The 24,052-nt window shown below is 41.1% G+C and overlaps 2 protein-coding genes across 4 annotated transcripts in view; one reads left to right on the top strand and one right to left on the bottom strand.

The window, feature by feature from the left end:
* The window catches only part of LOC146377003 (NACHT, LRR and PYD domains-containing protein 12-like), a 554,927-nt gene that overhangs the window by 42,825 nt on the left and 488,050 nt on the right, over positions 1 to 24,052 (bottom strand). For all 3 annotated transcript variants that reach the window (XM_084944978.1, XM_084944977.1, XM_084944980.1), the window contains exons 7-9: positions 17,640 to 17,813; positions 14,845 to 15,021; positions 9,968 to 10,141 (exon numbers count right to left, since the gene is read on the bottom strand). In XM_084944978.1, the coding sequence (XP_084801104.1) occupies positions 9,968 to 10,141; positions 14,845 to 15,021; positions 17,640 to 17,813 (525 nt within the window). The remainder of the gene's footprint in view (positions 1 to 9,967; positions 10,142 to 14,844; positions 15,022 to 17,639; positions 17,814 to 24,052) is intronic.
* Positions 1,981 to 8,023, top strand: LOC146377004 (uncharacterized). The gene is made up of 4 exons (XM_084944258.1): positions 1,981 to 2,403; positions 5,158 to 5,493; positions 5,595 to 5,664; positions 8,004 to 8,023. Exons 1-4 carry the CDS (start codon positions 1,981 to 1,983, stop codon positions 8,021 to 8,023), a joined length of 849 nt encoding a protein of 282 aa, XP_084800384.1.

A 24,052-nucleotide genomic window follows, 5' to 3' on the forward strand; every position in this document is an offset into this window, starting at 1 on the left:
AATTTGTTTCCAAAATCCCTCATTTAGATGGAAGCTAGCGAGCTAACTTCCTGCTAATTTCTAACTCTGTTAAATGTCATATATTCCGTTTCGTTTTCATGGATGCCTGGATGATAAACTCAATTGTTACACAGAGCAGAACGCTGATCATTTTATTAAAGATGAAAGACTTTAGATAGTTTTTCAACTCTCAGTGATGCCACAGTGATCCTGTGATTTATGGACGTGCAGCTGAGTTTGAGCCCAGACACGGCTAGTGACGTCAGACTTAAAGACCGGATAAAGAGTGATATGAACATATCTATAACTTACGGGAATGAAAATGTCTGGAGCACACCAACAGATATTTGGAGATGGAAGAGAACTGGATATCAGCTCATCTCACAGCTGCTATCCAGACTAGACGCATTCTTTTGGTAACATCCGATACATGAGCTGCCTCATGTTGCTTCCAGGTGGGGAAAGAATGAAAAGATAAACCCTTTTCAACCTTATTCCCTTGCCGGTCGTGCGATCTAACTTTACAACCGACCGCACAGCAAGTACGAACCATAGCTGGTGTTATCCGTGTACTTTCGCTCTTTCGCTAGGGCTTTGTTCAGCCCAGAAATTTGGCACCTCAACCAAAAATCCTGGCCACGCCCCCTCTCATGACATCACGCTTGTGTCACTTCTGGTATTTCAGACAATCCCTTTCCGTCAAGGATTTTTAATTTGTTGTGGGCTTTTTGTAATTTGTTGTGGGCTTTTTGTAATTTGTTGTGGGCTTTTTGTATTTTGTTGTGGGCTTTTTGTATTTTGTTGTGGGCTTTTTGTATTTTGTTGTGGGCTTTTTGTATTTTGTTGTGGGCTTTTTGTATTTTGTTGTGGGCTTTTTGTAATTTGTTGTGGGCTTTTTGTATTTTGTTGTGGGATTTTTGTAATTTGTTGTGGGGTTTTTGTATTTTGTTGTGGGGTTTTTGTATTTTGTTGCGGTTTTTTTGTAATTTGTTGTGGGCTTTTTGTATTTTGTTGTGGGGTTTTTGTATTTTGTTGTGGAGTTTTTGTATTTTGTTGTGGGGTTTTTGTATTTTGTTGCGGTTTTTTAATTTGTTGCGATTTGCACTTCCCAGCCACCGTACATATGCCTAGGAATCACAGAACAAGAAGGGAGACCACTGAGGAGGAGTTTTATAAGCTCACTGGTGACCTCGGCTGTCAAGTTCCTGGATGTGGGTATGCTGCACAAAACTTCACAGCTCTTTGTGCCCCTATCAGATTTCATATCAAAGATGGGGGGGAAAGTATTGTGTCCATTTGAAGGTTGCTCTGAATACTTCAGTGTCCGAACATCATTTTCCAGCCATATTTCTCAAAAACATAAGTAGACAGTTCAGCAGTAAAGGCAACAAGAAATTGGGGGATTTGCCATAATACAAGGACAGGACACAGTTAATCTATTAGCAGACTTTGTGTCATTTAAAAATGCAGGCTAAAATGATCTTGCCAACCAGCACTACACAGAGCATCATAGATGAATTTCAGGATCTTTGCAGCTGTGCAATGCACGAAACAAAAGTAGACACTGAATGTAACACCAGTAACCTTTCGTTGGTAATGGTAGGACTAAGGGTGGGAATTGTGACAAACTGTAAAATATACAGTATTTTACGATGTATTTTTCAACTTTTCAATGCAAGACCTTGAGTTTGTAGTTCTTTTGCAGTCCTGGGATTGATTTTCATCTTCAGACAAGGTCCCCCAAAACTGCCTTTCTGTTAGTACTCAATCCTAATTGCAGGGTTCATCTTTTAATGAGGACATATTTGTTGAAATAGCCATATAAAGTTGCTTTTCCAATGATCTCTCTCTCTTTTTTTTAGATGGCAGACCAAAGAATTTGAATGACACCATTACTCTGGAGCTTGGGAAAGATTTCCACTCCAACTCTCGCATGCAATCACAAGAGGAGACAGAGGTCATCCAGAGGACAGGAGAAGTATGGTTAGAATTGTTGTGGAGGCCATGCAAGTTCACTGCAGAAACCCTAAACGTGCATCTTGTGAAGAGGTTGCTAAGATCATTGTAAACAGATACCCTCAAACATTTGCAGATTTTACTGAAAAGGGAGAAAGACTGGGTTGTGGACATTATTCACTACTAACAAGCATCAAGTCTAGAGTTGAACATGTTAATCAAGATAATACAACACATAGACTTCGTCAAACAAAGAGAACCAGGAATGAGGAAGACTGCAGTCCCAACAGTAATGCAACCTCACATAAAAAAGTTAGATGCCTTGTTGATAGCTATGGTTGTATAAATTGGCAGCCAGTTGAACTTCCTGAGGGGGAAATGCAAGCTTCTTTAGAGGGAAAGAAACAAATCCTGTTAACAATTTTTAATTCAGAAGGACCTGGAGCTGTGGAGAGACCTGATGACTTCATGTCAGGTTTCAGAGCTCATCACAGCACAGAAACAGCTTTAGTGAAGGTTACAAATGATCTTCTTATGGCCTCTGACAGTGGACTCATCTCTGTGCTTGTCCTGCTAGACCTCAGTGCAGCATTCGATACTGTCGACCATAATATCCTATTAGAGCGACTAGAACATGCAGTAGGTATTACAGGTACTGTGCTGCAGTGGTTTGTATCATATCTATCTAATAGACTCCAATTTGTGCATGTAAATGGAGAGTCCTCTTCACACACTGAGGTTAATTATGGAGTTCCACAGGGTTCAGTGCTAGGACCAATTCTGTTTACATTATACATGCTTCCCTTAGGCAGCATCATTAGAAGACATAGCATACATTTACACTGCTATGCAGATGACACCCAGCTCTATCTGTCCATGAAGCCAGATAACACACACCAATTAGTTAAACTGCAGGAATGTCTTAAAGACATAAAGACCTGGATGGCCGCTAACTTTCTGCTTCTTAATTCAGATCAAACTGAGGTTATTGTACTAGCCCTGAAAATCTTAGAAATATGGTATCTAAGCAGATTCATACTCTGGATGGCATTACCTTGGCCTCCAGTAATGCTGTGAAGAACCTTGGAGTCATTTTTGACCAGGACATGTCCTTCAACGCACATATTAAACAAATATGTAAGACTGCTTTCTTCCATTTGTGCAACATCTCTAAAGTTAGAAATATCCTGTCTCAGAGTGACGCTGAAAAACTAGTTCATGCATTTATTACTTCCAGGCTGGACGACTGTAATTCATTATTATCAGGAAGTCCTAAAAACTCACTGAAAAGCCTTCAGCTAATCCAAAATGCTGCAGCAAGAGTCCTGACAGGGACTAGAAAGAGAGAGCAGATTTCTCCTGTTTTGGCTTCCCTTCATTGGCTTCCTGTTGAATCCAGAATTCAAAATCCTGCTCCTCACATACAAGGTCTTAAATAATCAGGCCCCATCTTATCTTAATGACCTTGTAGTACCATATCAGCCTATTAGAGCACTTCGCTCTCGCTCTGCAGGCCTACTTGTTGTTCCTAGAGTATTTAAAAGTAGAATGGGAGGCAGAGCCTTCAGTTTTCAGGCCCCTCTTCTGTGGAACCAGCTTCCAGTTTGGATTCAGGAGACAGACACTATCTCTACTTTTAAGATTAGGCTTCAAACTTTCCTGTTTGCTAAAGCATATAGTTAGGGTTGGACCAGGTGACCCTGAATCCTCCCTTAGTTATGCTGCAATAGACGTAGGCTGCCGGGGGATTCCCATGATGTATTGAGTTTTTCCTTTCCAGTCACCTTTCTCACTCACTATGTATTAATAGACCTCTCTGCATTGAATCATATCTGTTATTAACCTCTGTCTCTCTTCCACAGCATGTCTTTATCCTGTCTTCCTTCTCTCACCCCAACCAATCACAGCAGATGGCCCCGCCCCTCCCTGAGCCTGGTTCTGCTGGAGGTTTCTTCCTGTTAAAGGGAGTTTTTCCTTCCCACTGTCGCCAAAGTGCTTGCTCATAGGGGGTCATATGATTGTTGGGTTTTTCTCTGTATCTATGAAGCGCCTTGAGGCGACTTTTGTTGTGATTTGGCGCTATATAAATAAAATTGAATTGAATTGAATTGAATGTGCCTCACATATACCGTAATTGTCGGGCTATAAGCCGCTACTTTTTGCACAAGCTTTGAACCCTGCGGCTTTTAGTCAGGTGCAGCTTTTCTATGGATTGTCCATGATTTTTGTCATATCGTAAGACGATTTGTTTTGTTTGTTTCGCTGTTGTGCGGCACTACGTTGCCTGGCGGAAGGCATGGACATGTGACCAACATACCACTCTTGAACCCCGATACTGTGTGTCTGATCACATGCCCGTCCGCCAGGCAACGTAGTGCCGTACAAGTAGCGCGAAAAACAAACTTCAAAGTAGCGCTATGCGTTCAGCAGGAGGCGTGGATGACGAGCGGCGATAAACTTGCGAAAAGCAAGTTATGCTCAACTCCACCGGTGGAATCTGACAGCGTGGAAAAGTGTGAAAACATCCATGATCACCAACGGATTTCAAAGGGCTGGACTGCTGCATGATGGAGAGGAGGACACCGCCACGGCCCTTCTGAGGCTGTTCGCCTCTGACACTGACAACGAGGATTTGTTTGGTTTTGAAAGTGACAACGAAGGAAAGGAGCTGAGAGTGGATGACAAAGCATCCTGAGCCTGTTCGTATCCGACACTGGAGAAGAGGACTTTGGTGGTTTTAGTGCAGGAAGAAGAGAAAGATGATGGTGAATGACTGACGTTTCTTCTTGTTAAAGCCGTGTCGCTGCACCTGAGCCTAAAAGGTAGGCCGAATCTATTTTTCTGGTGTGCTGTAGGTTATTGTTATGTACTACATTTGTTACTCGTTTATGAAGCACAGTACATGTTTCGTACTTGTAATTACCGCTACTTGTACATATACCTAAAAAGTTGTGCAAATATGTACCCGTAACTTGTTTTTCAAAATATTAATAAAAGGGGCGTGTCTCCAAACAGCCATCTCTTTCCTGACAATTCCCTTTGTGCATATTCTTTTACATATGATAAGTCAACATTGAAACACCTGCGGCTTTTAGTCAGTTGCGGCTAATGTATGTACAAAACAGGATTTTCCCCTGATTTTAGCTTGTGCGGCTAATATTCAGGTGCGCTTTGTAGTCCGGGAAATACGGTATTTCTCAGCGGCAGCTTATCAACAGTTGTCCCTCACTTTCAGTAGCTGAAATTCAGGAGCAGTGGCCATTCTTGTTTACTCGGAAAGGTCTTTCGAACCACTTTTACAAACTCACAGGCATCGATATCAGTGAGCGCTTAGGTCAGGCCCTCATAACCAAAGGCGGAAGGATTATTAACAATTTCTCCAGCCAGAAGCTCAAACGGAACCTTGGTATAAGGACACTCATCCAGCAGATAGAAAGTGAGGGAGTTTTGACCAACAACAAGGTTGGCACAGCAGCCATACTTCTCATGATGAAGTATTACAAGGAAGATGAAGACTCCCTCTTTGTCTTAGCAGATGTAAGCTTCTTTCATACAGCTCTATGTTTAATGCTGTTGCTTGCTGTCCTGTTATATTTTTTTATTTGTTACATAAAATGTCTTGGTTCTTTTTCTGGCAGGAAACATCTAGCAGGATGTCCCTTGAAGCAGAGAGCAACCTACCAAGCACCCCAAGGCTGATTATGCTTGGTAAGAAGTCATTCATGAAATGGAGCTGATTAGACCATATTAAAATTTCTGTTTGGCACAGGAGCTTTTCGTGGACACAGGTATCCAGTCTCTGTTTTGTTAGCTCAAATTTCTGTAATTTCCTTTACAAACCAAGGTTGTTGGACATGTGTCTCAGTGAATCCAGCAAAGTAACAATATCATATTTCACATTACATATTACTGATCAACGTAGTAGTCTAGCTACACCAACAGCAGAAATACTGACGTCAATACTGTAAAGTCTAACAGCAGCACAAACTATAAACTCCAAAATAACCATACAGTTGATTCATCTCCGGTAATTTAACTGGGCTGACTCTTTGTTAGGTGTGTTTAATGTGCAGAATAATTCCCAATTATGTACAATTATAATATGTTAAAACAGACTTATGTACATAAGGCCATTAATAATTAACTGTACGTAGCTATTTGCTTTATGACTATCTAGACAGTGTGAAGAAGTGAAGTATTGAAATTATTTTATGTTGCATAATGACAACATGTTGCCCCTATACATTTAAGGACAAAGTTCAATGACCGCCACCTGCTGGATGGTGAGTGCAGAGGGGCGTGTAATTGTTGAGCTGGACAAAGAGAACATCTTTGCTGATGCAATGTCAGTCTTCTTTGGTTCATTCTATGTATTGAACCTGGAATACCAGGAGTCAGCGTGTGCAACATTGGAACTAATTCAGAGGTATGTTTGAACAGTTAGCTAATAGTGATAGATGATGAATAAATTATCCCTAAGTAACTCATTATTTCAAATTACAACTCAATGTTACTGTATGTTACTATTTATTATCCCTCCTGAAGAGGGAACAAAATGTACCTCCAAGGTTGGGACAAGCAGAAAGGCTGGGACCACTGTGAAGCGATTAACCCTCATGTCACAACTTTCCTCCAGCGACTTACTGAATTTGAGTGGAGAACTTCAAATTAGGTAACTGTTTTTGCCATTTTTAGTGAATTTCTTGTATAATTTAAGTGACCAATGTGTTGTTAACCATGTCTCCACAGATGATCCATGGCTCATGCTTTCTGGACATTTACACAAGACGAGCAACAATGAAGACAAGCTCTCTCGCCATCTTGCAAGACGCTGTCTCTGTCCAGTAGGTTTTTTGAGTGCAACAGTTTTGATTTTTTTTACTTCTTTTACCCGTTTGTTAAAAATTATTTCAGCTACTTACACTTTAATTGTCACATGTATTGGCTCACCCTACAAATCAATGAACTCAGTCCACAAAGCAAGATCAGGGTTCAGTGCAGGTCAGTCAAGTTCCTTCACACCACACACGCTCATCCATGTTGTTGTGGACCCTGCTTTGTGCATTGATTTGGTCGTGTGAGCCAGTATTTTGGACAAAGTGTATATTAAGGCAGACGTGTGGAGCTTGATATTATATTCATTACAATTCAGTTTATTTGTATGGTGCCAGCAAAATGAATGCCAAGGCACTTCACATTGTAGGTTTAAGACCCTACAAAATGTAACTACGAAAACCCAACACTTGAGCACATGTTGTCTGCCATGATATGGATATGACACAATATCGTTATTGTTTGTACAACCATCTGAGAAAATAATGGATTTCATGGTTCCGTAAAGTGGCGATGAAAAGTCTAACAGTGTAGATCAAATGTTAACGTCCTGGCAGAGGCAAAGAACTTTGATTTGATATTTGATTGGATTAGATTCATGTTTCAGCTCAGACTGACAGAAATATTTGAACTGCTACTGTGTTAAAGGGAACACTGCTGTTAGAAAGCACCTGATTTGTTTCTGCACACTGAATGTTGCACTTCTCATACTGCAGTACTATTAAAATAAGTACACAATACACTACTTTTGAACTCATGATTGAATGTTGCTGTAACAAAGCCATTAATGTGATTCAAAGTGTTCATGGTTTCCCAGCACAACAAATGATTGTACAAGTGTGACTGATCCACTTTCTAATGTGTGTGTAGCCTACACTGTGTGTCACTGTGTCACAGGTGAGTCTGTGTATCCAGGTTCTATGAGAACAGGATATAGTGACTGAGTCCAGCAGCTTAAAGTCTGACTCCATCCTCCATTTAAATAACTCACACCAACAACTGAATAGCTTTGCCTTTGTGCAGCTGACACTTCATTTTAATGTCCTTCTATTCTGGTTCATCTGGTTTCAGTTTCTATAAGCACACAGGTTTCATCAGTGACTCTATGACCTCAGTAATCTTTGCTGGGCCTTAATGCTCTGAACAAAGCTGCACATCACAAGACTAAATAGAAATGAATCAGTCTTTCATTTCTCACTTCTGTTTGACTTCAGCTCTCAATGTCCCACCATAACCCATGGAAAGAATTACTGTCCATCCAGGCTCCTGAACATGAAGCTGATGAAGGTGGAGTATTGTGAGGGCTGATGGAGATGATGATGAGGAATCCAGGAGCAGTGGGTGGATGGCAGCATCAGCATGAAGGATCAGTGTGAGAATACATCATCATCCACAAAGGAAACCAGTCTGAGTGTCTGACGCTCTTGTTAGAAAGACGCAGTCCCAGCAGTTAGCTTGTCTGCTAGTTAGCTGAGAGCTAACTCGCTTGTACATTGAATACCAAACTGTGTAAACCAGGGGTGTCAAACATATGGCCCGTGGGCCAGATCCAGATCCTTGAGATAATTTCATATGTCAAATATTGATGAATTTTCAGGCTTGCTGATAATCAATGTGAGCACGGCTGAGATTTTATTCTGATGGCCAAACACTTTAAGAGGCAGACTGGGATCATACCATTATGTGAAAGAAGACGGAAATGTCCCATAGACAGCAAGGGTAGTGGTAGAGACCAGGTACACAGTGAAATGGGGAGCTGTATCGAAATGCAAGCGTGTCAGGAAAGAGTGAAAAGGCAAAATGAGCAGCATCTGGCTGCATTTCAGTGATATTCAGTGATGGTTGCCGGTTCGAGCCCCGGCTTGGACAGTCTCGGTCGTTGTGTCCTTGGGCAAGACACTTCACCCGTTGCCTACTGGTGGTGGTCAGAGGGCCTGGTGGCGCCAGTGTTCGGCAGCCTGACCTCTGTCAGTGCGCCCAGGGTGGCTGTGGCTACAATGTAGCTGCCATCACCAGTGTGTGAATGTGTGTGTGAACGGGTGGATGATTGGATGTGTAAAGGGCTTTGGGGTCCTTAGGGACTAGTAAAGCACTATACAAATACAGGCCATTACCATATTGGAGACCACAAAGCTGAGTGCAAAAGTTATATAGGAGATATATAGGAGATGCTGAGAGTAGAACTGATAAAATTAGGAGCTGGCTAAAGTGATACCCATTTTTATTTCCACCCATTTTCCATTGTGGAGGACAAAAGGTTTCAAACTCGTCCAGGTCTTAAACCTCACGTGTTCTTCCTAATAGCAGTAAATGGATAAAAATAAGGCTTTTATGAAAACACTGAATACAAATTGCTGCCTTTAAAAAGACTAAATGTACAGTTCAGTATTGAATACTACATAAAATAAACTATATATAAAGTGTGTCTGAATGGCAGAGATGCAGAAATATGTGCATATAGCACAGAGCCATGGCTCAGTGTCTGAATGAGTCTCACAGACCTGAATGTGCTGTTGAAACCATTTATAATTATAACGTAATTCTTTACTCGTTTGATCTGCTCCTTACCACAAGCGACCAGACGTGGAAGGTTTTGGACTTTTAACTATATTTTCTCAAGTTTTACAACTTTTCTTACTGTTAAAAACCTCGTTATGGCCATTCATGCTATACAAAGTAATTAGACATGTGTGGCATCTACAGAAATATCAGAATCTCAGCTAAAAGTTCACAAAACCATCTCAACAACCACCAAACAGCTGAAACAGCAGGTGAACAGATTACACAAAAAAGATGTAAACACAAATCCCCCTGATCATCTGTTTTTTAAACATGAAGCGTAGTTTTGGACGTTCATTTACTGCTGGTTCAGTGAATTTTGGTTGGACAGTGATAAAACCTGCAGTCTCAGAATCTGTGAGAAGTCTGCTTTCAGCACGCAACAGCATTGTTGTGTTGTGTGCTGTGGATTCACCTCTGCAAACTCATCACTGTTTTACCATCATGTTTCTACTTAGACAATAACAAAGGAAGCAGTTCCCAGGAACTACTCCCTGTCTTGTTAACATAAGAGTATGTTGCCCTTCAAAACACCTCCACTTCTCCTCTTATTAGAGGACTGCCTTATTATTAATCTGCTAATTCTGTCAGTTGATGAAAGAAAAATGCTTGATCTCACCTGAGAGTTTCCAGTGTACAGTGTGGACTCTTCAGTCCTTCAGACAGAAGCTTCACGCCTGAATCCTTCAGGTTGATGTTACTCAGGTCCAGCTGTCTCAGATTAGAGGTCTGAGAGCTGAGACCTGAGGCCAGAGCTTCACAGCTTCTCTCTGACAGGTCACAGTGACTCAGTCTGAAAAATAACAGATAAACAATTACAAAAATAAAACACTTATGTTGAAGTGTAATGAGATACTATTATATTTAGCAATATTTAATCTTGTTTTTGTCAGGAAACTGAGCACTGATGCAGAGCAACATGTGGAGAGAATCAGAGGAGAAGAAGTGAAGAGAGAACAGCAGTAAAACAACACTGAATTGTTCAGTGTGCTTTTGATATCAATCAAATTTCTTTATTTTGTATTCGTTTTAGTAGAATTGATGATTATCACTTAGATAACAATCACAGGCCAGGTCTAAATTGCACTTTGGTAACAGTTACACCCAGAAATATAATTTGTGCTCCAATGTATTCAGTATTGAACAAACTGAGTACCGATGACCACTTAATATTTTTGATATTTTATTTGAGTTGTTCCCACCTGATCTGTGTTAACTAGAATAAACATTTAAAAACTAAAGCTATGATCACATATTTACTTACAGAGTTTTGTTGGAGGCTTTGACCACTGGCAGCAGCCTCAGAAGAGACTTTTTAAAGGCTCATGTTCTCACTTAGATCATTTATTTCTACTTACATTTCTTTCTGGGGAAAATGGGGATTACTTTGAAAACAGGAACTATTTTCCCCAAAAATCAGCCCTGGATTAGTAAATCACTCAAACATCTTCTCAGTCAGAAGAAACTGTCTTGTTATGAGGAAGAGAAGAAAAAGATTGAGGCAAAGAAACTTGTTGAAAGAGAGATAAAGCAGCTAAAATCAGGTCTAAAAGTAAAGCAGAGCACAAGTTGAATAAAGGACACTCAAGGCTGGCTTGGAAAGGAATGAAGTCCATGGTGGGGATGCAGAGCAAGGACAAAAGATGAATGTGATGCTGAATCAGCAGAAGACTTGGACTCATTTGATTCCAGCTTAGATATCTTTGATTTCAATGAAGAGCTTTGCGATTTTAGGAAAGGGCTGATAGCTCTGAGAGTGACACTGATGAAGTGTCTGTGAAGGTTCGCAGTCATCTAAAGAACTTAGAAAAAAAGGCATCTGGACTTCTTTAAGTTGCTTGAAGACGTTTCACCTCTCATCCAAGAAGCTTCTTTATTTCTAGGGTCAAATGGTGGAGAGTCCCAGATTTAAGCCCTGTGGGAGAGTCCGCCAAGGGGGTCATGAACAGTGTTCCCTCTAAGCTGCGCACGTGCGCAATGGTGCACTGCTGGCACGGTCTCTGTGCACAGAAAATCTGTGTTGCGCACAAAAAAAAATCTAACCTGAATTGAAATTAAAATTAATACTTTAACAATTCTGTTTTGCTGTGTTAGTCAGTGTTTTAGCGAGCAAAGCGGCTGATGTGGAGTGAAGCCACGTTAATGACAACGTGTACAACCATTGGAGATGTGAGCAGGACAGACGGAACAATTGACGGGAAAAGTGTGGACTTTATAGCAGTTAGTAAATTGTGTTGATCGGCCACGTAAAACAAGAGTTGTGATAAAAAGAAATGCAATGTTTGGTTTTCTTCCTGAATACTATCGTTGTTTATATTTACTGCGGGAAGAAACGGTAAAAACGGCGTTTTATAAGAAAAAAAGCTCGAAAGCCTGTGAGCAAAAACAACCCTGCTGCCCCTTTCCTATTCATCCAAAAAAGTACCATGTCGACCAATCAAAAAAATGATATGGCAACTTGGCATCTAGTTGTTAAGAAACGGGGGGAAGTTTTAGGAGTGACGGCGTGTTTGAGATGTGAGAGATTTGCAACGTTTAGCTCAAATCTTGTGTAGTTAGTGTGTAGTGTAGTCAGTAGTTTTGTTGTGTGTGTCAGAACAATGAGGCGACTGCTGAATGTTACAGGTGTTACAGCAGTGATACATCTGCTGCTGTCAGGCCTGCAGGTATCAGGCTGTTGTTCTCCTTTATCTCATAGTGGACAGAAATTATTTTTGGAGTGGCACAAATAATTTCAGATTTGATGCAGAACAGCTGATTGTTCTGTAAATAGTTTGAAATATTTATTTAAAAACACCTTGGCTGCATTTAAAAAAATAGCTGCAAAAAACTTTGTTGTTTGCTAAACTCAGTTACTTTTTTGAAGAAGTAACTATATACTTAATTGCCCAGCATTGGTCATTATATCCTGTATTTTGCAGACAGAGAGTTACAAACTCTCTCCCAGACCACAGATTCATAATACAAGTCAGAGCTTTATAAAAAGAAAAAAGAAAGAAAGTTGTGTTTTCGAAATTGTCACGGCCCGTGGCTCGGCATCCAGGGAGCCGTGGGAGGCTGCGGTGGCCACACCCTCGGGCTGGGCCGCCTTCAAATCACCTGCGTCTCATCTGAGGCAATCACCGGAGGACTACTTCAGCCAGCTCTGACGGCTTCTCCTCGCCAGTCTGTAAGTCTCCTCCCAGTGTGACCAGCATTCGGCGTGGAAGCCTGTGGCCTGCCTGTCCTCCTGCCTGACTGCCTCCCTCCCTAGGATTCCCTTCATGGGCACCTCTCCCCTCCAAGCTCCACGGTCCTGCTCCACCTGTAAGCCTCGGCAACTTATGAAGTCTAGCTGTTCATTTCTTGATAATCTGCGTGCTGTTAACTGTGTCTCCCCTTTCTGTTGCAGTTTCCCCACGGTCCCGATTACGGTGCTCCTGGGCTCCACGCTCCTCGTTTTCCCCCCGTGGCATGAGCCTTAGTTTTTCGTTTCCTTAACGTTGTTAAAAGATTCTTCAGTTCAATAAAAACTTGTACATAGTTCTGAGCTGCGGTGTGCTGAGTCTGCTTTGGGGACTTGTTACCTGAACACTCTGTGTTCTGTGACAGAAATTGGAGTTCAAGTTATATTTACTTCCAATAGTCTTAACATGTCAATGACTAGATTTTTTTTACATTTTCATTGTAAGTGGGCTAAAGTAGTTAATTAAAAGTAGTCTAACATAAATGTAAATGCTGTAATTTGATTTGATTTTAATAAATCATGTAACTTGGATGGATTCGATGCTGGCATCACCACAGTGCACACGTCTGATGTCGCTCACAGTGGTCCAAGGGACGCTCAGGGAGTTTGTGTGTTCGCTCAGACACATGAAACAATAGAGGGAACATTGGTCATGAACCCCCCTGTTGATCCTCTACCTAATCACACGAGCCAAGGTGTGAAAATGGGTGTAGGTCACAATCAGCCAAGGTTGCGGAGAGCTCATTGTGAAACCTAGCTCCACCCTATCATGTAATTTCTTGAGGTTAGCCTGTGTACAAACAGACTTCAGCCATATGAGAGTGAGTGTGAGTGAATGAGAGCACACACAGGACACTCTGATCTCTAAATATGTGTGACTCAGTGAAAAAGAGGATTGTACTGGATATACTGTGACTGACAAACAGAGTTTAAAGAGAAACCCTTTAAGACCTACCATAGAACCAAGTCCACTAGAGCTTATCTTTATATTTTCACATGCTGTGGTGCCATTTTTGAGAGCATTTCAAGTTGCTATACATCAATACAACCCTTATAACCCAAATTTAATAATATGTATGCATTAAGTCCATAGTAACTACATAAATTGCAAAAAAGTGCAATAAACTACAAAAAAATTGAAAATCTTTTTTGTTTTGTTTTTTACATATACTTCTAGTTAGAGAAATTTAAGAGGTTTATCCCTCAACATTGTAAATACAAAAAAGTTGCAAAAAATAGTTTACAACAACAGCACATTTATTTTGAGTGTCTTCGTAGTTTTATTTTTGAAATATGCCAATTTCTATATACTGCAGAAAAAATGGAAATAAATATAATCCAAATTTGCAAAAAAACCCCAGCATGTGCATCAAAATAAACTATTTCCAGCAGTGCAGTTTGAGTTCTAAGCATCACAGAAACGAGACAGAAAGTCATAAAGTAAAAAATAACTTTTAAAAACACAAGTATAGGCTTATAAGGCCCTGGAGGTAAAAAAACAAAAACAAAAAAACCCAAAAACCCTACATTTTCCACAAAAATGATATCACTTCCAGTTTCGGGCAGGTAATGGTGGACATGCGATAGTTCGCACTGACGTCTACTCCAACGTAGGAAGTGTTACGAACAGCTGATCGGATCGGCAAAGCGTGTTTCTGGAATATTATGTTTTTGTTGCTGCAAGTGCTTTTTATGCAATTTTTGCAAAGCTATATGTGGAAGGAAACCGTGACCGAGGACAAGCTGATGGTATAAGATGTAAGTACAACTCCTCCGGTTTCATATGCAAAAAATAAATAAATAAATAAAATAAAAAGCTCTAGCTTACGTGGTTCCGGTCCTACAGGGATTAAAAATAGTTACGCAAAATGGAGCGTGCCCGCTCCGACCGGTCTTAAAGGGTAAAAACGGATTATGCTAAAGTGAACGTGCTAATGAAATCTGAACTGACTGAAATGTGAAGTGAAGATTATTCAGATGTGAAAGAGAGAGAGACTGATAATAAGGTGAAGCTGAAGATCAGTGAATGTCATGTAAACACCTGATTGGCTGACTAGATATCAGATTGACAGTTTCAAAGTTTTCCCTGTGGATTATAACTTTAAGAAGATGTGACATTCATCAAGGAATCCTGCTCTCTGGATTATTTCCATGAACACTGCTCAGGAACACATCTACAGGGCTGGAAGTGTGTGGGCCTACTGATCCACAGTGTCAGCACAACTTTCACATCATATTCATCTCAGCACAACTAAAACATGCTGACTGACCTCAGAGTTTCAAGTCCACATCCTGGACTCTCCAGGAAACCACACAGATGCTTCACTCCTGAATCCTGCAGGTTGTTGTTGTAGCTCAGGTCCAGCTCTCTCAGATGGGAGGGGTTGGACTTCAGCGCTGCTGCCAGATAATCACAGCTGATCTCTGACAATCCACAGAGACGCAATCTGTATAAAGAATGAAAGATGTACGTTTATTAGACAAAGTGTGAGCTTGAAATCATTCAGTGTTTCATCATCTGTTCAGAGCTGAAGAAGGTTCAGAATGTAGAAGTTTAGAAAATGGAAACTCCAAACAGCTGAAGCCAACAGGAAGCAGCTTCAAACAAACAAGAGAAAAAACTCTGAATGTTTCACATTAAAGTCGTACATTTATCATAAAAACAGGAAAAGTTATCACGTTTTACTGTGTGAAATTTAAAAAAAACTGAAGAAGAAACATCAGAGTCTAAAACAAAACAAACTCCCAGTTCAGGAGGTCACAGTGAGACTGTGGTGAAGGCTCTACACTAAAGCTTCACAAAAAAGCTGAAGTTTGAAGCTGAAACTGTAAAGCTGTGAGTGAAAGATCTCCAGCGTCTATCACGTTACAGGAAACTTTCTTATTTCCACACTGATGAAAGCATCATGCTTTGAGTTCCTGCTGCTTTTTATTGAGTCACACCGTGAAACTGTGCTGAGCCACAGCTGAACCATCATCCCTGTACAGCAGACACTTACAGCGCTTGGCTGCTTCCATTGAACCCTCTGCACAGAGCTTCAGTTTCCTCTTCAGGTCCCAAAGTGCAGAACAACAAGGTTTCAAACAGCTTCCTTCCAGCAGCATCAGCCACAGAAATGCAGAGAGAGTTCTTTTGATCTCTTGGTTGTGTTGTATGATGCTGTGTTTGCATATCTGGTGTCTGTGTTGCTTTGTGAGGATGGATCATCTACTGCAGCTCCAGATAAACAGAGCTGGACCTGAACCTGGTAGCTTCACTTAGAAGACACTTGTGACGGGAACGTGTGAGAAGTTTTGTGCAGACAAGTGTGGATTTAGAGTGTGGGACGAGCTCTCCACAGTCTTTGTGGAGATCCACATTCTGCATACTGCCTGTGAGAAGCTGCAGACATTTGTCCTCCAAATCCACTGAGCAGCTGCTCGTGGTGGTATTAGCTTCATGTGTGCGTGTTAGCATTAAGCCTCGGTGACACTCTGCTGTGGACACGGTCACAGCTGGATGATGTCTGAGTCGTCCTTCCTGTTAAACTTCTTTGAGGTGAGCTTGAAGCTGCTGCTTGGGGCGCATGCACAGCTGGTTATTGTGCTGGAAATGTTCTGCAGACGAGTCCACGTGCTCACAACAAAGCTCAGTGTGGACGACGCTGTGCACGCTCCAATGCTGATTGGTTAGAAAGTGGGCAGGAACAGGGAAGAGAGCGACAGCAGCGTTCAGCACAAACATGGAGGATCAAAGAAGAAGAACATGAGAAGCTCAGATGGAGGCTGCAGTGGACACTTTTCATTGTTTTAACACTCGCTTTCACTTCAGCTTCACCAACAACAGCACAAGCAGAGCAGCCCACTGACTGTGTGGCCGTGACGGCGCCCCTGGTGACTGTAAACCACTACAACATGTAGACGGCCGTCTGCTGCTCATTTCTTTGCCACCATCACAGGAGCTCTTTATCCTGTTCTACACTCTCATTGGTTCTTTGTGTACTTGTTTTTATAACATTAGTCATTGTGATTGTTCAAAGAAGACAATCAGCTGTGACTAAATGTAGCTCCCACAGCAGTGATGGGAATAACTACTGAAGCTAATCCAGTATCAAAGCTCAGGAATCAGCAGCTCCCACCTCGTTTTCTTTGAACAACTATTTTTAGCTGCTGTGTTTTTGTGTTTCTGCAGACCTCAGACATCCTGCTGCTCTGGAGAACTGAAGCTCTAAAAGGCTCAGCCTTTATCTCCAAGAAACAAAGCTGATCATGGAGACCCAGCAGGTCAGCTGATCTGTGGACAGCACCAGCAGTAAGTCTGAGAGGGGAGCAGTCTTTGGAAGCCTTTACTGTCTGATAGTCTCAGAGCAGGATTTGGATCATTATTTGGCTTTTCTTCTATTATTATGTTTAGTTTCTGCTTCACAGATATTCTCTGAGATGTTCTCTGAAATGTTTCCCACTGTTGGACAAACGTTCACAGTTTCTTCATAAAGGAGATCTCCTGTGGAGTCCATCTGTGATAATATGTTAAACACTGAATTATGATTCATATCTGAATGTACTGACTGTTAATTATTGATGAGAACATAATCAGTAAATATAAAGATGTTTGAGTTTGGCTTTGATGAATCAGAATAAAAGTAATAAAATAATGATTTTAGAGACAGGCCTAACTCAGGCCAGCTGACAGCCTGTGTACAAACAGACTTCAGCCATATGAGAGTGAGTGTGAGTGAATGAGAGCACACACAGGACACTCTGATCTGTGAATGTGTGTGACGCAGTGAAAAAGAGGATTGTACTGGATATACTGTGACTGACAAACAGAGTTTAAAGAGAAAGGTGTTTGGATTAAAATGGATTATGCTAAAGTTAATGTGCTAATGAAATCTGAACTGATTGAAGTGTGAAGTGAAGATTATTCATTATTTACTGAGTCAGACTCAGAGGATCAGGGATCAGAAGTTCTACAAAAAGCCGACCAAGACTTCCCGTTTAGATGTCTGTCGGCCTACTGATCCACAGTGTCAGCACAACTTTCACATCATATTCATCTCAGCACAACTAAAACATGCTGACTGACCTCAGAGTTTCAAGTCCACATCCTGGACTCTCCAGGAAACCACACAGATGCTTCACTCCTGAATCCTGCAGCTTGTTCCAGCTCAGGTCCAGCTCTCTCAGATGGGAGGGGTTGGACTTCAGCGCTGCTGCCAGATAATCACAGCTGATCTCTGACAATCCACAGAGACGCAATCTGTATAAAGAATGAAAGATGTACGTTTATTAGACAAAGTGCTTGAAATCATTCAGTGTTTCATCATCTGTTCAGAGCTGAAGAAGGTTCAGAATGTAGAAGTTTAGAAAATGGAAACTCCAAACAGCTGAAGCCAACAGGAAGCAGCTTCAAACAAACAAGAGAAAAAACTCTGAATGTTTCACATTAAAGTCGTACATTTATCATAAAAACAGGAAAAAGACTTGAAAAAGTCGTGTTTTTCCTTCCAGGAACCACAAGGCTTCACTTTTAAAGGTGAAGTGTGAAAGAAATGGACATATTTGAAGTCCAACACCTTTTTCCAGTCACATTATTAAAGCAGACAAACTACAAGCTCATTTTCATTCCAACAAGTCATCTTCTGACCTGGACTAACAACACTGGTCTCTATGTGCAGCTGGCTGTGAGACCAGTGCTCAGGGACCGTCTACAAAGTGCAACACTGAAAGAACATCACACACTCATTTGCTTCCTGCACTTTCACACAAACATCTACTGTCATTATTGTCACTAAACTCTGTGGATCCTTTATTGCAAATTCAAATGGGATCAAATGGTCAGACAAAAGAGGGTTATGAGGAAATATGATGAAATGTTGTGTATTAGCAGCAAGTTATTGAATCATTTTCCTCAGAAACCAAACAAAATGATTGACAAACATGTTTTTACAAACTCAGTGTTGGACTTGGATCAGCAGGATAACCCTGATGTTTAAAGGCATTTTAGGCTACGTTCACACTGCAGGCGAAAGCGCATCAAATCCGACTTCTTTGACCCTATGCGACCCATATCCGATCATGGTATGACAGTGTGAACAGCACAAATCCGATATTTTCAAATCCAACCCGGGTCACTTTCATATGTGGTACTGAATCTGATGTTTTAGAAAGCGACTGCTGTTTGAACGGTCACGTCGCATTAAATCCGTCTTTTACTGCTCAAGAGTTGGCAGTTCGTCTTGTAATCGGAAGGTTGCCGGTGTCCGGCAGCCTCGCCTCTGTCAGTGCGCCCCAGGGCGGCTGTGGCTACAATGTAGCTGCCATCACCAGTATGTGAATGTGTGTGTGAATGGGTGGATGACTGAATGTAGTGTGAAGCGCTTTGGGGTCCTTAGGGACTAAGTAAAGTGCTACACAAGTACAGGCCATTTACCATTTATGTCACTGACACAAGACAGATGCCAATTATCAGCGCCGGAAAAGACAAATGAGAAAGCATGGCGGCGGAAACCAGAGACGGAGTGAGTTAATGGACAGAAACTGAGGTATTGGACTTGATTAGCATATGGGGAGACAATTCTGAAGAAATTGATAGACTGCTGCAACAACACCTACCAGCTCTGTAGCCCCATTTTTACTTCCATAAAGCGTTGTGTGTGACGTACTCTATTGCGCATGCGGGCCGCGAACCATTCACACTAGAGCGTGTTTGCTATTACATTTTATTTGTAGTGTGAACAACCAGACCAAAAAAAATGGATTCGATGAAAAAATCAGAATTGAGCATTAATACCTGCAGTATGAACGTAGCCTTTGTCTCGCTGTATGAGAGTCCAGTTATTACTCATTATTTATGGAGGCTCAAATATGTGACAGACATTTAATCCCATTTCAGTTTGGTCTCATCCTGGGCCGGATTATCCAGCACACACTTTCTTACATTTTAGCTCTTCAAGCCAAACATAGTAAAACAAGCAGATATTGGTTTCCTGATAAAATGATGTGACAGGTAGAACAGAGTAAAGTGGTGGTGTTACAGCCTTTCTCCCCTCTGCTGCCGAGGCTGTTAGTCTCTCCCAAACTCAGCTACAGGACTTCCACATGAAAGCAGCAGAAGTGGCTTTACAAATGAAAGAGGAAGAGGAGAGGGAGGCCACCCTGACCATCACTGCAGCTGAAAACATCACACTTCCATTAAAGTTGGTGAGAAAATGTTGAGCAGGATGAGCTCCTGGCTAATCTGGAGGCTGTAGCAGCAGCTCACAGTCACAGTGGATTTCCACTCATTAAAAAGCTCTGGCTGCTTCATTTCCCATTTCATATCAGAGACTTTAAGGCTTCAGTGAAGCTGGACTGTGCTGCTTCCTCTCCATATTCAGCCCAATGTGCTCTGTATTGTTTTTTGCAGGTCATCTAAACAGTAATGAGCAGCTCATTTCAATATAAAAGGTTAGAAATGTAAAGAAAAACAGAGCTCATTAGGGATGGGTATCGAAAACCGGTTCTTGTTGAGAACCGGTTCCCACTGTTTCAATTCCTTGGGATTGTTTGCCATTTTTGCAAACGATTCCCTCATCGATTCCAGTCGCCCCGAATGACGTCACCACGTTGCGGAGCGTCATTTACCTGGCAGGAAACACGGCGGCTCAAACGCTCAAAAAGTTTGATTATACTTTACGAGAACGGATGACAACAGGGCAACTTGCAATACTTGCAAAGTAGATATTTCATTTAAGGGAGGAAACACTACGAATATGCAAAAGCATTTGCTCACAAAACACATGATGACCTTAAATGAATGTCATGTTTTTAATTCCGCTCCGGACTCGTGAATCTCAACCCAGCAGCAGCGGTAACGTTTGCACGTCCTCTCCCGTTAATGCGGCAGGTAAATAATCAACTAACAGTGCATATTATGTTAGCGCGATCTGCCTTATTACAAAACCTGCCATTACTGTGCATTTAGGTGACCATGATGAGAGAGACAGAGTCTGGCTCAGATGCTGGCAGTTCTCGCTGCGGGTACCGGTAGCATCTCCTTTCAGGCCAGGATAGACGAATGTCACCGAGCAGTGACTCAGTTTGTGGTAAAAGGTTTGCACCCATTTGCCACAGCAGATGATTTTCGGTAAGTGAATGTGTTTAATTGTAGGCAGGGACATTACTGGATATTCTTGTGTAATTGCTGCTGAATAATTGATGTTATACTTTGTTATTGCTACAGAAGAATATTTATTTTATTATTTTACATTTACAATTTTTTTTCCTGGGGACCCTGTGACACCCCATTGAAGAGCCGTAGGCTGGATCTCTTAAGATCTCACTGTTGGGTTTGTAAGGCCATGTTACTCCTAAATTTCTATCTTGTTCAAAGAGAAGATATAAAACGAAGTTCTAAGCTAATCGACCTTAGTGTTCTCCCTTTTTTAAAAAGAATCGATAAAGAATCGATAAAGAATCGAATCGTTAAACAGAATCGAAAATGGAATCGGAATCGTGAAAATCTTATCGATACCCATCCCTAGAGCTCATAAACTGAAACTGATTTCATTTTTTAAGCTGAAACTTTTTAGTTTGTTCCTTTTTTAAGCCTTTTACATAATTATATTTACAATAAGACATATCATTCCCCTTTTCCCTGCCAGGCACCACCACAGTTCACTTCAATAAAACTTTACTTCAGATTTGTTTTCATGTTTTGATCCAGCAATGGGAGCTGGTTCCCCCGTGGGTCCAGTCCTTGTACTAAGCTAGGCTAAACATGTCCAGTGTCTGTCTCTGTGCAGCTTTTTATCTGATGTGAATAAGGAAGAAATGGAGGAAGAAGAAAATGACTACATCAATTAACATGCAGCTATCAACCCAAATGGTGAGGTGGTGGTTAGTTATTATTGTTGTTGATGATCCCCTACATTATCCTACATTCAAATATGCTCTCCAGCTAAACTAGTGTTTGTGTTCCTAACAGGATTTCATGAATGTGTTATTGTTCATGTCACATCTGTATGAAATAAACAATCCTTCATTATCAATGTTCCAGCATGTAAACCTGAGATCTGTGTGGAGCAGCTGACCTGTACGATGTGCACAACACAAACATTATTTACCATCAGTTCCTGTGTGACTGAACCATGTGGGTGTAGGAAGCATGGCTTTGAGTTTGAATAGCAACATTCAGTAACACTTTGATTTGTTACAGACTGAGCAGAGAGAAGTGGCTCACTGTGAACGCATTGATGAGAAAAAGAAGCTCAGCTCATTTCTGCTCTGTTTCATGACAATCCTGTTATTGAGGAACAGTAGGTGGGCTCACCTCCGAACACTTAGTCTGAGGACTCAGTGAAGAGTTTTAGGACAGAGACAAAGTTTTGGCACTGCGATAACAACTTTGATGTTCCAGTTACACACGTTCTGATAACATCCTGAAAATAAACTCTCCTAGTAACAGCTATCACAGCCACAACAAGCCAATGATACCATTTTTATTTCAGTGTTAGACTTCAGTAGAGATCATACAAATAATGTAGCTGTTGTAGCACCGACCTATGTAGCTAGTATTCAAACAAGATCAAATTAGAAATCCCCGGCCCTGCCCACAGTACTGCAGTACTGTGGGCGGGGCCGGGGATTTCTAATTCAGTGACTTGCCATGGAAAAACAGTTCAGACATCACAAAATGTTAGTTATTTAAATTAATACCAGTCTCTGCACTTAGTAGAATGACACCTTTCAGCATCTAATGATACTAAGAATATGTTTTCTGTATCAGTATTAGTGATGAAACAGTGAGGAGACTGATGAAGGGAACAATGAGGGGAAACTGTAACAGCAGCAACAGAAACCCAGGAGACAAAGCTGAGGTCTGGGTTCCTCTATGCTACACACAGCCTCCTGCTCCTGTGCTTTAGTAAACACATAAATATCTCCAAGTACACTTACTTCAGAAACTCTATTAAACTCATTACAAGTTTACTTCAGCTTTAAATTACTCACAACATCAGCACACATGAGTAAACAAAGTAACTCACACAGCTACTGTTCAAGTTTAGTCATCTTTAATACAAATATACCTCATTATTATGAATCTCACAGCTACCTGCTCATTGAACTGAACAATAATTCTGTTTTACCATTAAAACAAAATATGTGACTGTAAAAAATCTTCAGACAGTAATTAAGAATCTCCTAAGCAATCCAAAGATAAAGAAAAGTTCACCTGCCAATTCTATAAAGCTTGGTTGTTTATACAATAATACCATTTAATGATCAGCAGTGCGGATGTTTGGATCCTGACCTGAGAGTTTCCAGTGTACAATGTGGACTCTGCAGTGCAGCAGACAGAAGCTTCACTGCAATACAATTATTGGTTAACTAAATAGCTTCATTAAAACACAACTCTTCTTCTATATCAGCACTTACTCCTTGTAAGCTCCACCTGCTCCACCTTCTGAGTCAGAAGACATGAAAACAAACTGTAAATCTAGTAGAAACATGATTGGAAATCTTCTCAGATCCATTTGTACATTTAGAGCCTGATACTGAAATATAGCAGCACGGACATTCACAGCAGCAAAGGGTTCTTGCTGATCGGAGCTGGCTTGGCCCTGGCTTATTGAAGATTAAAGAAAGCGGAATCAGCTGTTCAAAACCCCACAAGGCTGCCCGCTGTGACTGAAACAATGGGACGGGTCGTGACTTCTCAAAATGGGCTCATTGAACGCAGCACGGATAAGATCTTGAAGAAGCTCATGGCGGTCGTGAGTTCTCAGACTTTGCTCTTTGAGCGCAAAACTGATAACCTCTCGGAGAAGCTTGTGGCTCTCCAACGGGAGATTGAGAGACGAGTGACCGACTGTTAGATCAGCTGTGAAATTGACATGCAGTTGTTCGCACCAAAGAAAACCACCATCATTTCATGCGGCTAACATACCGGCGCCAGCTGTGGTCTCAAGACTTTTTTTAGAGAACCAGTGAGAAGTATAAATCATGATTTTCATGTTTAAGCATTAATGATTGGAATAAACTGAATAGCGTTTAGAGGATAAAATGCCTGTGTTCACGAGAAGCTGAGTATCGCACTGGAGAGGAAATCGTAGGACGGAAAGCTGAAAGAAACACATGATTTTTGTAAAAAGGTGGCAAATGGTAGAAGTAAAAATGGTTAATTTGTCTTTGATTTCGTTTACTAAAATAAGTGGTTATTTTTATTTTCATATACTCATTGCAAATGTGCTCATAATGAGTTGGCACTCAGTCTTTTGAAGGTCATAAGCTTCGTTCGGCGTGATGGTCCGGACTGATATATTGCAGGTATTGACTTTGAGTGCAGAGGGCTAAATGCAAACACGCTTACACACACTTAAATTATGATGAGAATAAGTCCCTGGGACATTCTGAATATGCCAAACCAATTTTGAATCACTAGTAGAACAATGAATAATAACATTAGATTATCAAGGTTAGGCAGAGAGGTGTTTTGGTTTTCTGGCTTACAGAGAA

This window comes from Perissodus microlepis, chromosome 11, assembly GCF_051167445.1.
Source record: "Perissodus microlepis isolate ML-2025 ecotype Zambia chromosome 11, ASM5116744v1, whole genome shotgun sequence".
Classification (NCBI taxonomy): Eukaryota; Metazoa; Chordata; class Actinopteri; order Cichliformes; family Cichlidae; genus Perissodus; species Perissodus microlepis.

Excerpts from the sequence above, each read along its gene's own strand:
- LOC146377004 (XM_084944258.1), top strand. The coding sequence starts at position 1,981 with ATGGTTAGAATTGTTGTGGAGGCCATGCAAGTTCACTGCAGAAACCCT. Across the intron at positions 5,494-5,594 it reads CCCTCTTTGTCTTAGCAGAT|GAAACATCTAGCAGGATGTC; the intron begins GTAAGCTTCTTT and ends TTTTTCTGGCAG. Across the intron at positions 5,665-8,003 it reads CCCAAGGCTGATTATGCTTG|CTCTCAATGTCCCACCATAA; the intron begins GTAAGAAGTCAT and ends GTTTGACTTCAG.